This window comes from Salmo trutta, chromosome 20, assembly GCF_901001165.1.
Source record: "Salmo trutta chromosome 20, fSalTru1.1, whole genome shotgun sequence".
Classification (NCBI taxonomy): domain Eukaryota; kingdom Metazoa; phylum Chordata; class Actinopteri; order Salmoniformes; family Salmonidae; genus Salmo; species Salmo trutta.
This window is the reverse complement of record NC_042976.1, coordinates 54,979,539-54,993,817: the sequence shown is the minus strand read 5'-3', so window position 1 is coordinate 54,993,817 and position 14,279 is coordinate 54,979,539. Positions and strand designations below refer to the sequence as shown.

Here is a 14,279-nt window from a genome sequence, read left to right as displayed (position 1 = left end):
ATGCAATTATAAACACCATGGGACCACGCAGCCGTCATACCGCTCAGGAAGGAGACGCGTTCTGTCTCCTAGAGATGAACGTACTTTGGTGCGAAAAGTGCATATCAATCCCAGAACAACAGCAAAGGACCTTGTGAAGATGCTGGAGGAAACGGGTACAAAAGTATCTATATCCACAGTAAAACGAGTCCTATATCGACATAACCTGAAAGGCTTGGTTATCAGGGAAGAAGCCACTGCTCCAAAACCGCGATAGAAAGCCAGACTGTGGTTTGCAACTGCACATGGGGACAAAGATCGTAGTTTTTGGAGAAATGTCCTCTGGTCTGATGAAACAAAAATAGAACTGTTTGGCCATAATTACATTCGTTATGTTTGGAGGAAAAAGGGGGAGGCTTGCAAGCCGAAGAACACCATCCCAACCGGGGGTGGTAGCATCATGTTGTGGGGGTGCTTTGCTGCAGGAGGGACTGGTGCACTTCACCAAATAGATGGCATCATGAGGCAGGAGAACTGTGGATATATTGACGCAACATCTCAAGACATCAGTCAGGAAGTTAAAGCTTGGTCGCAAATGGATCTTCCAAATGGACAATGACCCCAAGTGTACTTCCAAAGTTGTGGCAAAATGGCTTAAGGACAACAAAGTCGAGGTGTTGAAGTGGCCATCACAAAGCCCTGTGGGCAGAACTGAAAAAGCTTGTGTGGGCAAGGAGGCCTGCAAACCTGACTCAGTTACACCACCTCTGTCAGGAGTGGTCCAAAATTCCCCCAACGTATTGTGGGAAGCTTCTGGAAGGTTACCCGAAACGTTTGACCCAAGTTAAACAATTTAAAGGCAATGCTACCAAATACTAATTGAGTGTATGTAAACTTTTGACCCATTGGGAATGTGATGAAAGAAATAAAAGCTGAATTAAATCTCTACTGTTATTCTGATATTTCACATTCTAAAAATAAAGTGGTGATCCTAACTGACCTAAGACAGCATTTTTTACCAGGATTAAATGTCAGGAATTGTGAAAAACCGAGTTTAAATGTATTTGGCTAAGGTGTATGTAAACTTCCGACTTCAACTGTATATATATAAATATAGATATATATAGATATACATACACACACACACACACACACACACACACACACACACACACACACACACACCTTAGCTAATTACATTTAAACTCAAAAAGTTTGATCTTTGTCCCCATGTGCAGTTGCAAACCGTAGTCTTGCTTGTTAAGGGGGTTTTGGAACAGTGGCTTCTTCCTTGCTGAGCGGCCTTTCAGGTTATGTCGATATAGGACTAACTGTACATATCGAATCATCTGGAAAGGGAACATTTGGCTGTGCATTTGGGATTGCACTCTAACATTGGATCAGTGTGTGTGTATTCCAGGGCCATGTGTATAATTCCACATCATGCTTCAGGAATCAGATGGAGAAGAGATCATGGTTGGGCTTCGCTCAGGTAATTTAACTTCAATTTTTGTGTTAATCTTAATTTTGATTCCACATTATGAAAACAAAGACTGTAGGGAACCTGGAATTCTATTTCATCACTAGTTATGGTTGTTGTATAGTCGTACTGATGTTTGCAGACTGCATAGATTTGGATCACCCCCTATTTAACCCAATAAACATGGTTGCTGATCTGTATGCATTAAATGCTTACCGTAGTTTCCAGACTATTAAGCGCACCTGAATATAAGCCGCACCCACTGAATTTTAAAAAAAGTATTATTTGGAACATAAATAAGCCACACATGTCTATAAGCCGCAGGTGCCTACCGGTACATTGAAACAAATTAACTTTACACAGACTTTAACGAAACACGGCTTGTAACAAAAATAAATAGGCTTTAACGAAACACGGCTTGTAACAAAAATAAAACATTTGCAGTAAGCTTTAGTTGTCTTTTTGCACTGAGTCAATTCCTCACGCTGCTGTTTCCAACGTCTTATCATCGACTCATTAAGACCAAGCTCCCGTGCAGCAGCTCTATTTCCTTTTCCAACAGCCAGATCAATCGCCTTCAACTTGAAAGCTGCATCATATGCATTTCTCTGTCTTTGCCATGATGAGGGTGAGAAAATGACTACCGTAATCAGAATGATGGGAAGTTTGAGAGCGCTCGATTTAATCTAAACAGTAAACAAAAAGTTGTTTGACCTTAACCCGTTCGGCAATTTCATTGGTCTAATGAAAGCTTCATGCCGCCAAAAAACTGAGCACGTCACAGAATGTGTTTTTAAAAAAATATATAAAAATTGAAAGCGGGAAAAATCCATATATTAGCCGCGTCATTGTTTAAGCCGCGAGGCTCAAAGCGTGGGAAAAAAGTTGCGGCTTATAGTCCGGAATTTACGGTAAGTTGATAACGATTCTGCTCCTACTGAATCCCTTTAGGGGTTTAGGAAGGAATAGATCTTTACCCCCAAAATAACATTTATTGATGAGGCACTGTTTGTTTCTATGGAGTTCCTGCGGATCCAACTTCTGGATCTCTTTTCCCAACAGCTAAAGGTCTGAAGTTTGCGCTCGTGCGGGATTCTCTACTTTACGCCTCTTTACTCGTTCGGCTGCTCGGAGAACAGGCGACTCTGGTGAATGGTGCTCGTTTAGTAAAGTTAGATCAGATCTGAATCAATGTCTGCAAGATCACATAATTATAGTATTCTATATACAGATGTAGGATGATAATTTGACCAGTATTATTGCAGCAAAATAATCCTGCAGCATCAGGATTTGAACGTTTAGTTCCTAATGTTGCTTGATCGGTGGTTAGGCTATTAGCTGGCCAGATTTTGGTTACATGAAAATGAAAAGTGCAATACTGTTTATATAACCATGTGTTAGTGCAGGTTTTCTGTGAAATTATTGTAAATCACGACACTCATCTGCATTTCCTGCAGCGCAGGACATTTCTCAGCAACAACAGTGTTACCAGATTAAGATCCTACATCTGTAACAGAACTGAATATAATAGCGTAGCGTTAAACACCACCTAATTTCTTATGAGCATGATTGTGCGAATGGTCGCCTTTGTCTCAGGCAAAACATTTGCTTTTATGTAAACTAAACAGAGGTATGCTACAGTTTAACAACATCTACTCTAAAATTCTCTCACTGTACTTCATTCAAAACACTGGGATCAACCCAAATCATTTGCGTTCCTTGATCCTTTCACGGCATTATAAGGCTGCGTTGAGACAATGACTTATCAATGACCCAAGCCCAGCTCAGTTAATCCCTACCATTGTGTCGCTGAGTCATCATAATGCTTCAGCAAATGCACATTATCCCAGGGGCGTTGGAATACACAATGTAAGTAACAACATCTACACAGTATTTATGATACATTTGGTGTTATGGACAAAAAAATTGCTTTTCTTTCAAAAACAAGGACATTCTAAGTGACCACAAACTTTTGAACGGTAGTGTACATTATCAAGCATTTCACACGTTATCCAGATACTAACTGTTAGCACTTGGTCTATAGCAGCTTCCCACCAAAATAGGCTTTAGGTAAGGTAGATAAACCTGCAGCCATATTACTTCAACAGTATTTAACATGAGATCCTCTCTAAGCATTACAAGAATGTGGTTCTGAATATAAACAGCCACACCTCCACCTTTGACATTTCTGTATTTTCTGTTGCTCTTATAACCATGTATTGCTACCACTGTATCAAAGGTACTAAGTTACTTTCAGAGAGTGTCCGAAAATATAATCTTTTAAGCTACATTGGTATACGTGTGATATTTTTTCACACTTTTCTGGGATGCTTGAATGTTTTTCTTGCTTTACTGGGAAGCTTAGCAGAGGTAGAGATGCTTGGGTTATTTATGTTAGTGCAGGGTGATCTGCACACTGGACTTCCTGCTTGGGCACACCACCCCAGTGCTAACAGTATAACTCAGCTTCATAGGCATATGATTACTGCATACAACAGCTGTAGGGTCAGCAGAGGCATTCAGGGCAGTAAGAGGGACGTAAGAGGGTTGCCAACATCCAATGGAACAGCAGGGTGCGAAATACAAAACATAAAAAATCGAATAATTTCAATTTCTCAAACATACGACTATTTTACACCATTTTAAAGATAAACTTCTCCTTAATGTAACAACATTGTCCGATATCAAAAAGGCTTTACAGCGAAAGCAAAACATTAGATTATGTTAGGAGAGTACATAGACAAAAATAACCACACAGCCATTTTCCAAGCAAGGAGATTTGTCACAAATACCTAAAACACAGCTAAATGAAGCACTAACCTTTGACGATCTTCATCAGATGACACTCCTAGGACATCATGTTACACAATACATGTATGTTTTGTTCGATAAAATTCATATTTATATCCAAAAACAGCATTTTACATTGGCGCATGATGTTCAGAAAATGTATTCCCACCAAAACTGCCGGTGAATGTGCACATCAATTTACAAAAATACTCACCATAAACGTTGACAAAATACATAACAATTATTTAAAGAATTATAGATACAGTTCTTCTTTATGCAACCGCTGTGTCAGATTTTAAAATAGCTTTTCGGCGAAAGCACATTTTTCAATATTCTGAGTACATAGCTCGCCATCAAAGCAAGCTATGCAGACACCCGCCAAGTTCTGGGGTCACCTAAACTCAGAATTAGTATTATAAATATTCTCTTACCTTTGCTGATCTTAGTCAGAATGCACTCGCAGGACTGCTACTTCCACAAGAAATTGTATTTTTGTTCAAAATAATCCATATTTATGTCCAAATACCTCCGTTTTGTTCGTGCGTTCAGGTCACTATCCAAAGGCATAACGCGCGAGCGCAATTTGAGACACAAAGTCAAAATATTCCATTACCGTTCTTAGAAGCATGTCAAATGTTGTTTACAATCAATCTTTATGGTATTTTTAACGTAAAATTGCGATAATATTCCAACCGGACAATAGCATATTAGTTCAAGAAGAAAAAGAAGGAACGGCGCACTCGTGGGATTGCGCATCTTCAATCCCTTGGTCCTCAGGCAGTCCACTCATTGACTGAGCTCCTTTTCTCTGCCCAGTTACAGGAGACGGATGAAAAAACTTTCTGAAGGCTTTTGACAGCCAATTGAAGCCTTAGGAAGTGCAACGTGACCCCACAGACACTGTAGTTTCGATAGAGATTCAAATGAAGAACTACAGTTCTCAGACTTTCCACTTCCTGGTTGGATTTTTCTCAGGTTTTTGCCTGCCATATGAGTTCTATTATTCTCACAGACATCATTCAAACAGTTTTAGAAACTTCAGAGTTTTTTCTATCCAAATCTACTAATAATATGCATATTCTAGTTTCTGGGCCAGAGTAGTAACCAGTTTAATTTGGGTACATTTTTCATCCGTCCGTGAAAATATTGCCCCCTACACCTTAACATGTTTTAATGTTGTAAATGGCTTTTGTAGCTGGAAATAGCAGATTTTTTAATGGAATATCTACATAGGAGTACAGAGGCCCATTATCAACAACCATCATTCCTGTGTTCCAATGGCACGTTGTGTTAGCTAATCCAAGTTTATCATTTTAAAAAGCGAATTGATCATTAGAAAACCCTTTTGCAGTTAGCACAGCTGAAAACTTATGATTAAAGAAGCAATAAATCTGGCCTTCTTTAGACTAGTTGAGTATCTGGCGCATCAGCATTTGTGGGTTCGATTATAGGCTCAACATGGCAAGAACAAATTACTTTCTTCTGAAACTCGTCAGTCTATTCTTGTTCTGAGAAATGAAAGCTATTCCATGCAAGAAATTGCCAAGAAACTGAAGATCTCGTACAAAGCCGTGTACTACTCCCTTCACAGAACAGCACAAAATGTCTCTAATCAGAATAAAAAGAGTGGGAGGCCCTGGTGCACAACTGAGCAAGAGGACAAGTACATTAGTGTCTAGTTTAAGAAACAGATGCCTCACAAGTCCTCAACATGTAGCTTCAATAAATAGTACCCGCAAAACACCAGTCTCAATGTCAACAGTGAAGAGGTGACCGTTGAGGACTTGTGAGGCGTCTGTTTAACCTGTTGGGGATAGGGGGCAGTATTTGCACGGCCGGATAAAAAAACGTACGCGATTTAATTTGGTTACTACTCCTGCCCAGTAACTAGAATATGCATATAATTATTGGCTTTGGATAGAAAACACCCTAAAGTTTCTAAAACTGTTTGAATGGTGTCTGTGAGTATAACAGAACTCTTATGGCAGGCAAAAACCTGAGAAGATTCCTTACAGGAAGTGGCCTGTCTGACCATTTCTTGCCCTCCTTGATCATCTCTATCCAAAACAGGGGATCTCTGCTGTTACGTGACACTTCCTACGGCTCCCATAGGCTCTCAGAACCCGGGAAAAAGCTGAATGATGTAATTCCAGCCCCAGGCTGAAACACTAGCGCTTTTGGCAAGTGCTCTATCAGAGGGCCATCAGACTGAGGCTCGTGCATGAGGGGATCCCATGCTTTTACTTTAGCTCTCTTTGTAATAAAAAACGATTTCCCGGTCAGAATATTATCGCTTTTTTTACGAGAAAAATGGCATAAAAATTCATTTTAAACAGTGGTTGACATGCTTCGAAGTACGGTAATGGAATATTTAGAATTTTTTTGTCACGAAATGCGTCGTGCTCGTCACCCTTCTTTACCATTCGGATAGTGTCTTGAACGCACGAACAAAACAGAGGATATTTGGATATAACTATGGATTATTTGGGACCAAACCAACATTTGTTATTGAAGTAGAAGTCCTGGGAGTGCATTCTGACGAAGAACACCAAAGGTAATAACATTTTTCTTATAGTAAATCTGACTTTGGTGAGTGCTAAACTTGCTGGGTGTCTAAATAGCTAGCCCTGTGATGCCGGGCTATCTACTCAGAATATTGCAAAATGTGCTTTCACCGAAAAGCTATTTTAAAATCGGACATGTCGAGTGCATAGAGGAGTTCTGTATCTGTAATTCTTAAAATAATTGTTATGCTTTTTGTGAACGTTTATCGTGAGTAATTTAGTACATTTTTAGTAAATTCACCGGACGTTTGCGGGGGGTATGCTAGTTCTGAACGTCACATGCTAATGTAAAAAGCTGGTTTTTGATATAAATATGAACTTGATTGAACAAAACATGCATGCATTGTATAACATAATGTCCTAGGTGTGTCATCTGATGAAGATCATCAAAGGTTAGTGCTGCATTTAGCTGTGGTTTGGGTTTTTGTGACATTATGCTAGCTTGAAAAATGGGTGTCTGATTATTTCTGGCTGGTTACTCTGCTGACATAATCTAATGTTTTGCTTTCGTTGTAAAGCCTTTTTGAAATCGGACAGTGTGGTTAGATTAACGAGAGTCTTGTCTTTAAAATGGTGTAAAATAGTCATATGTTTGAGAAATTGAAGTAATAGCATTTCTAAGGTATTTGAATAACGCGCCACAGGATTCCACTGGCTGTTGACTAGGTGGAACGATTTCGTCCCGCCGACCCTAGAGATGTTAATCCCAGAAGCCGACCCAAGACGACGGCGCCGCAGACGGCGCAGCCTCCTGGTCAGGCTCCGTAGACGTGCACATCGCCCACAGCTCCCGAGTGTACTACTCACCAATGTCCAGTCTCTTGACAACTTGACTGTATGTTTGTTTTACTCCATGTGTAACTGTGTTGTTGTATGTCTCAAACTGCTTTGCTTTATCTTGGCCAGGTCGCAATAATAAATGAGAACTTGTTCTCAACTTGCCTACCTGGTTAAATAAAGGTGAAATAAAAAAAGGTAGACGAAATTTGAGAAAGGGTTGCCTTCTAGAGAGACATCAGATTGCAACATTCTCTGTTTCATGGAAACACGACTTTTTCGTGATATGTTGTCGGAATCGGTTCAGCCACCGGGCTTCTCCATGCATCGAGCCGACAGAGATTAACACCTATCTGGAAAGAGGAAGGGTGGGAGTGTATGCTTCATGATGTAATTGACTCATGGTGTAATCATAACAACATACAGGAACTCAAGTCCTTCTGCTCACCTGACCTAGAATTCCTCACAATCAAATGCCGGCCATATTACCTTCCAAGTGAATTCTCGTTAGTTATCGTCACAGCTGTGTACATTCCCCCTCAAGCAGACACCAAGAAAAAGAAAGGAACTTCATTGGACTCTATGTATATTGGAAACCATATATCCTGAGGCTGCATTTATTGTAGCTGGGGATTTTAACAAAGTACATTTGAGAACAAGGCTACCTAAATTCTATCAGAATATTTATTGCACTACGCCCGGAGATAATCCACTCGACCACTGCTACTCTAACTTCCACGATGCATACAAAGCCCTTCCCCGCCCTCCCGGCAAATCCGACCACGACGCCATCTTGCTCCTGCCATCTTATAGGCAGAAACTCACAGGATGTGGATTCCGATGTGACCAATCGGAATCCACGCTTCAAGATTGTTTTGATCATGTGGACTGGGATATGTTCCAGCCAGCCTCAGAGAATAACATCGACCAATACGCTGACTTGGTGAGTGAATTTATAAGGAAGTGCATTGCATATGTTTAACCCCTGTGCGGCCTCGACGGACATCCAGCGAAAAATCCTATCGCCATTAGCATAACAAAATTTAATTAAAAAATTTTTTTTCAAATTATATAGTTTTATAGATACACCTCTCCTGAATCGAACCACGTTGTCCGATTTTCAAAAAGGCTTTACAGCAAAAGCAAAACATTAGATTATGTTAGAGGAGTATATCGTAAAAGTAGCCACATAGCCATTTTCCGACCAACCACATGCATCACAAATAACCAAAAAGCAGCTAAATGCAGCACTAACCTTTTACAAACTTCATCAGATGACACACCTAGGACATCATGTTACACAATGCATGCATTATTTTGTTCGATAAAGTTCATATTTATATATAAAAACAGCATTTTACATCGGCACGTAACGTTGACTAACTATTTTCCCTCAAATGCATCCGGTGAAACAGTGCTACAATTTACTAAATTACTATTCGAAAACATTTTTAAAATGTAATATTGTCATTCTAAGATTTATAGATGAATATCTCTTGAAAGCACCTGTAATGCCAGATTTAAAAATAACTTTACTGGGTAATCACACTTTGCGATAAAAGGGGATGCGATACTCAGAACAATAGGCTAGCAATAGCAATAGGCTAGCCATCTTGGAACAATCGCATATCAAATCTAGTCTTGTATACTATTGTCAATAATCCCTTACCTTTGATTATCTTCATCCTTAGGCACTTCCAGGAATCCCAGGTCCACAACAAATGTATTTTCGTTCGAAAAAGTTCATCCTTTATGTTCCATTAGCTTGTTGTTGTTAGCGCGTTCTGAAGGCTGAACCAAAAGTTCCGACGTGCGCGGGGCTACTCTTTCAACAAAATGCATTTTTTTCTTATTTATGTTCGTTCAAACATGTCAAACGTTGTATAACATAAATCTGTAGGGCCTTTTTCAACGAGAGCTCCAATAAGATTCGAGGGGGACGATTGCATTGTGTTTCAAAACGTTTCGAAAGGGGAGGGTAACCAGGGGCGCCGGCGTCATAATGGTGATGGCCCTCTCCATGTGACCACGTTCCACAGCGTGTCATTGTGTCAGTTTTCACAGTAGGAGACTCAAATCACTTTGTAAAGACTGGGGACAGCTAGTGGAAGCAATAGGAAGTGCTCAATGAACCATAGCTCACGATGTGATTAATAGGCAACGTGATGAAGTTGAGTTCGCAATTCAGAATTCCACTTCCTGTTTCGATCTGTCTCGGGGTTTTGACTGCCATATGAGTTCTGTTATACTCACAGACACCATTCAAACAGTTTTAGAAACTTTAGGGTGTTTTCTATCCACAAGTATTAATTATATGCATATCCTAGCTTATGAGTTTGAGTAGGAGGCCGTTTAAAATGGGCACGATTTTTTGTCAAAAATCGCTGTAGCGCCCCCTATCCTAGGGGAACGCCAAGAGGTTAACCCACTGTGTGTATTAAAACCTACCCTAACCAGAAACCGTGGATGAATGGCGGCATTCGCGCCAAACTGAAAGCGTGAACCACCGCATTTAAATAGGTCTGGGAATATGGCTGAATATAAACATGATTCCCTCTGCAAGGCAATCAAACAAGCAAATGCCAGTACAGTACAGGGACAAAGTGGAGTCGCAATTCAACGGGCTCAGACACAAGACATATGTGGCAGGGTCTACAGGAAATCATGGACTACAAGAAGAAAACCAGCCACGTCATGCTTCAAGACAAACTAAACACCTTTGCCCACTTTGAGGATAACGCAGTGCCACCATTGGTCCCGTGTGGCTCAGTTGGTAGAGCATGGTGTTTGCAGCGCCAGGGTTGGGGGTTCGATTCCCACGGGGGGCCAGTACAGAAACAAAAAGAAATATGTATGAAATGTATGCATTCACTACTGTAAGTCGCTCTGGATAAGAGAGTCTGCTAAATTAATTGCGTCCCGCTACCAAGAACTGCGCCTCCCTTCCTTCTCCGTGGCCGACGTGAGTAAAACATTTAAACGTGTTAACCCTCGCAAGGCTGCCGGCCCAGACGGCATCCCTAGCCAAGTCCTCAGAGCATGCGCAGACCAGCTGCCTGGTGTGTTTACGGATATATTCAATTGCTCCCTATCCCAGTCTGCTGTCCCCACATGCTTCAAGATGGCCACCATTGTTCCTGTACCCAAGAAGGCAAAAAGAACTGAACTAAATTACTACCGCCTGTAGCACTCACTTCTGTCATCATGCTCTGAGAGACTAGTCAAGGATCATATCACCTCCACCTTACCGGCCACCCTAGACCCACTTAAGTTTGCGTATCGCCCTAACAGATCCACAGACCATGCAATCGCCATCACACTGCACACTGCCCTATCCTATCTGGACAAGAGGAATACCTACGTAAGAATGCTGTTCATTGACTACAGCTCAGCATTCAACACCATAGTACCCTCCAAGCTCATCAAGCTGGAGGCCCTGGGTCTCAACCCCACCCTGCGCAATTGGGTTCTGGACTTTAACGGGGCCGCCCCCAGGTGGTTAAGGTAGGAAACATCTCCATCTCGCTGACTCTCAACACTGGGGCCCCAGAAGAGTGCATGCTCAGCCCCCTCCTGTACTCCCTGTTCACCCACGACTGCATGGCCATGAACGCCTCCAACTCAATCATCAAGTTTGCAGATGACACAACAGGTGTGGGCTTGATTACCAACAGCGACGAGACAGCATACAGGGAGGATGTTAGGGCACTCGGAGTGTGGTGTCATGAAAACAACCTCTCACTCAACGTCAACAAAACAAAGGAGATTATTGTGGACTTCAGGAAACAGCAGAGGGTGCACCCCCCTATCCACATCGAAGGGACAGCAGTGGGGAAAGTGGGACGTTTAAGTTCCTTAGGTTACACATCAACGAAAAACTGAAATGGTACACCCACACAGACATTGTGGTGAAGGTGCAACAGCTTCTCTTCAACCTCAGGAGGCTGAAGAAATGTGGCTTGTCACCCAAAACCCTGAGTAACTTATACAGATGCACAATCGAGAGCATCCTGTCGGGCTGTGTCACAGCCTGGTACGGCAACTGCTCCGCCCTCAACCGCAAGGCTCTCCAGAGGGTGGTGCAGTCTGCACAACGCATTACCGTGGGCAAACTACCTGCCCTCCATGACACCTATAGCACCCGATGTCACAGGAAGGCAAAAAAGATCATCAAAGACAACAACCACCTGAGCCACTGCCTGTTCACACCGCTACCATCCAGAAGGCGAGATCAGTACAGGTGCATCAAAGCTTGGACCGAGAGATTGAGAAACTGCTTCTATCTCAAGGCCATCAGACTGCTAAACAGCCATCATTAACTTAGAGGCTGCTGCCCACATTGAGCCCAATCACTGGCCACTTTAACAAATGGATCACTAGTTACTTTAAACAATGCCACTTTAAACAATGCCACTTTAATGTTTACATATCTTTCATTACTCATATGTATATACTGTATTTTATACCCTCTATTGCACCTTGCCTGTGCCACTCGGCCATCGCTCATCCATCTTTATATGTACATATTCTCATTTACCCCTTTTAGGTTTGTGTGTATTAGGTAGTTGTTGGGGAATTGTTAGCTTAGTTGTTAGATATTACTGCGCTGTCTGAACCAGAAGCACAAGCATTTTGCTACACTCGCATTAACATCTGCTAACCATTGGTATGTGACAAATAACATTTGATTTGAATCCCCGTGGATTGATGAGGAATTTCAAAATTGTGTGATTGAACGGGATGAGGCAAGAAATGGCAAATGGCTCTGGCTGTACAACTTATTGGCAAACGTACTGCAAATTTTAGAAATCACGACTAAACTAAATAAAAAGAAGAAACTACACTTCAAAACAAATATAAATTACATAGAATGATAGTAAAAAGCTTTGTAGCACAAATTACATTTTGGGCAAAAAGGCAAACTCCGCTCCATCAGTTTTTACTCGCTCTCTCAATGCTTTAATTGGAAACAGCTGGTGAATGCTGCCATGGTGGTTCTGACAAACGGTTTTAGTGAATACTTTTAATTAGTAGAATATTATATATTTAATTGATTTTATACCTAGTGTTTTATACCCAGTTTTTATTATTTATTTTGGATCCAGCGACGCAGATAAGCCACAGTGCTGGGACCGCTAGATTTGTCCCTGGATCATTTTAGTAGCCTATTGGCTAGCATGCTGAATTGAGTAAAGGGCTTCTACACAAAGCAGTGAAAACTCCTTTGACTCCATCACCGACCATAAGGCCATTAAATGCATTTTATATAACATGATCGGTCATCCCATTGAAGGACTTATCTGAAAACTTGACCTGTGTCAAATGCTACAAACTAAATGCTGCCAAGATGATCATTACTTTACTTATTATTTTGAATTAGTATGCCTCACTTCATTTGTTGATGCCTCTTTTCAAAGAGATGAATGTAATGGAACTTTTATGGATCGTGAGCATTTCCCCACCTTAAGACCTTCTGAACCTAGCCAAAAGTCGGATGCTATCAGCTCTATTAGCTCTACCCCTGGCGGACGTGAATGGAGTGTGATTGGATCCAGGAGGAGGAAGAGACCTGCACCCCAGCAATCTGTTTTTTTCTCTCGCAGCGCCGCGACGATATTAAACTCTCTAATCGTTTTGAGCCACAGTCCCCACCGTCTTCCTCAGGGCGTACAGACATCGTGTTCAGGGTACCGGGACGGTGCCGGCCTTCTCCCCAGCCGATTTCTTCACCTCCTGTCACTGATCGGAGATACGGTAGCGGGGGATCCAACCGGCATTCATCTTTGGAAGCTCAATATAAGGAACCATCTCCTTGCCAGGGATTAGAACCCTATGCTATCCGGGTACAAAGTTAAGGATATCACTACGCTACTTCCTGAAGCCAAAATCCACAGACTGATACTGTTTTAGTACATGTGGAATTTAATGACAGTAAGTTAGCCAGCTCTGAATTGCTTAAAAGTGACTTCATGGAACTAATTGCAAAACTGAAATACCTGAACAAGCGTCCCATTGTATCGGGTCCCATACCCACTATGAGACGTAGATATGGTAGAGTCAGTATGTTGCTATCACTTAATTTCTGGCTAAAGAGGTATTGTAACTCTGTCAATGTTGTCTTTATTGCTAACCTTTACACTTTTTGGAAAGAGAGAATATTTTAAAGACAGAATCCACCCAAAATGTCTCAGGGCTTATACATTGCAAGGCCATTTTAAGGCTGCTCTGAGAAACTGACGGATATAACCCTCATTCTACCCAGGTTATCCCAACCATTATCACACATCAAACTGTTTCTGATGTTAGACTATAGTCAAGGAAATCTACATTATCCCTGTCTTAATTTCAATGAGATTTAAACAGCAACCAAATAGATGCAGCCACAGGCCCATCGGGGAAAGCTTTGATAACCTCATTTCTATTCCTATGAAATCTCCTGACTTAATGATTAAGTTTATAACAACCTATTTAGGGTAAATATGGACACCCCTGATGTTAAGTCTGCAAAGGGCTGGGTTTGTTACATTTTAAATGTGCGAAGTATGATGTCAAATATGGACTTTATTGATATCTGGATGCATGACACACACAGACATTCTTGTTTTCAGAGACTTTGTTAAATGACTCGATTGTGGATAAGGACATTGACATTGCTAATTACAGCATTTTTAGATGTAATAGACAGAGAA

General features: G+C 41.3%; 1 protein-coding gene across 8 annotated transcripts in view; it reads left to right on the top strand.

Annotated features, from left to right (window-relative positions):
• The window catches only part of mycbp2 (MYC binding protein 2), a 347,166-nt gene that overhangs the window by 56,973 nt on the left and 275,914 nt on the right, over positions 1-14,279 (top strand). For all 8 annotated transcript variants that reach the window (XM_029703702.1, XM_029703697.1, XM_029703701.1 and 5 more), the window contains one exon: positions 1,400-1,471. In XM_029703702.1, coding sequence (XP_029559562.1) covers positions 1,400-1,471 — 72 coding nt within the window. The remainder of the gene's footprint in view (positions 1-1,399; positions 1,472-14,279) is intronic.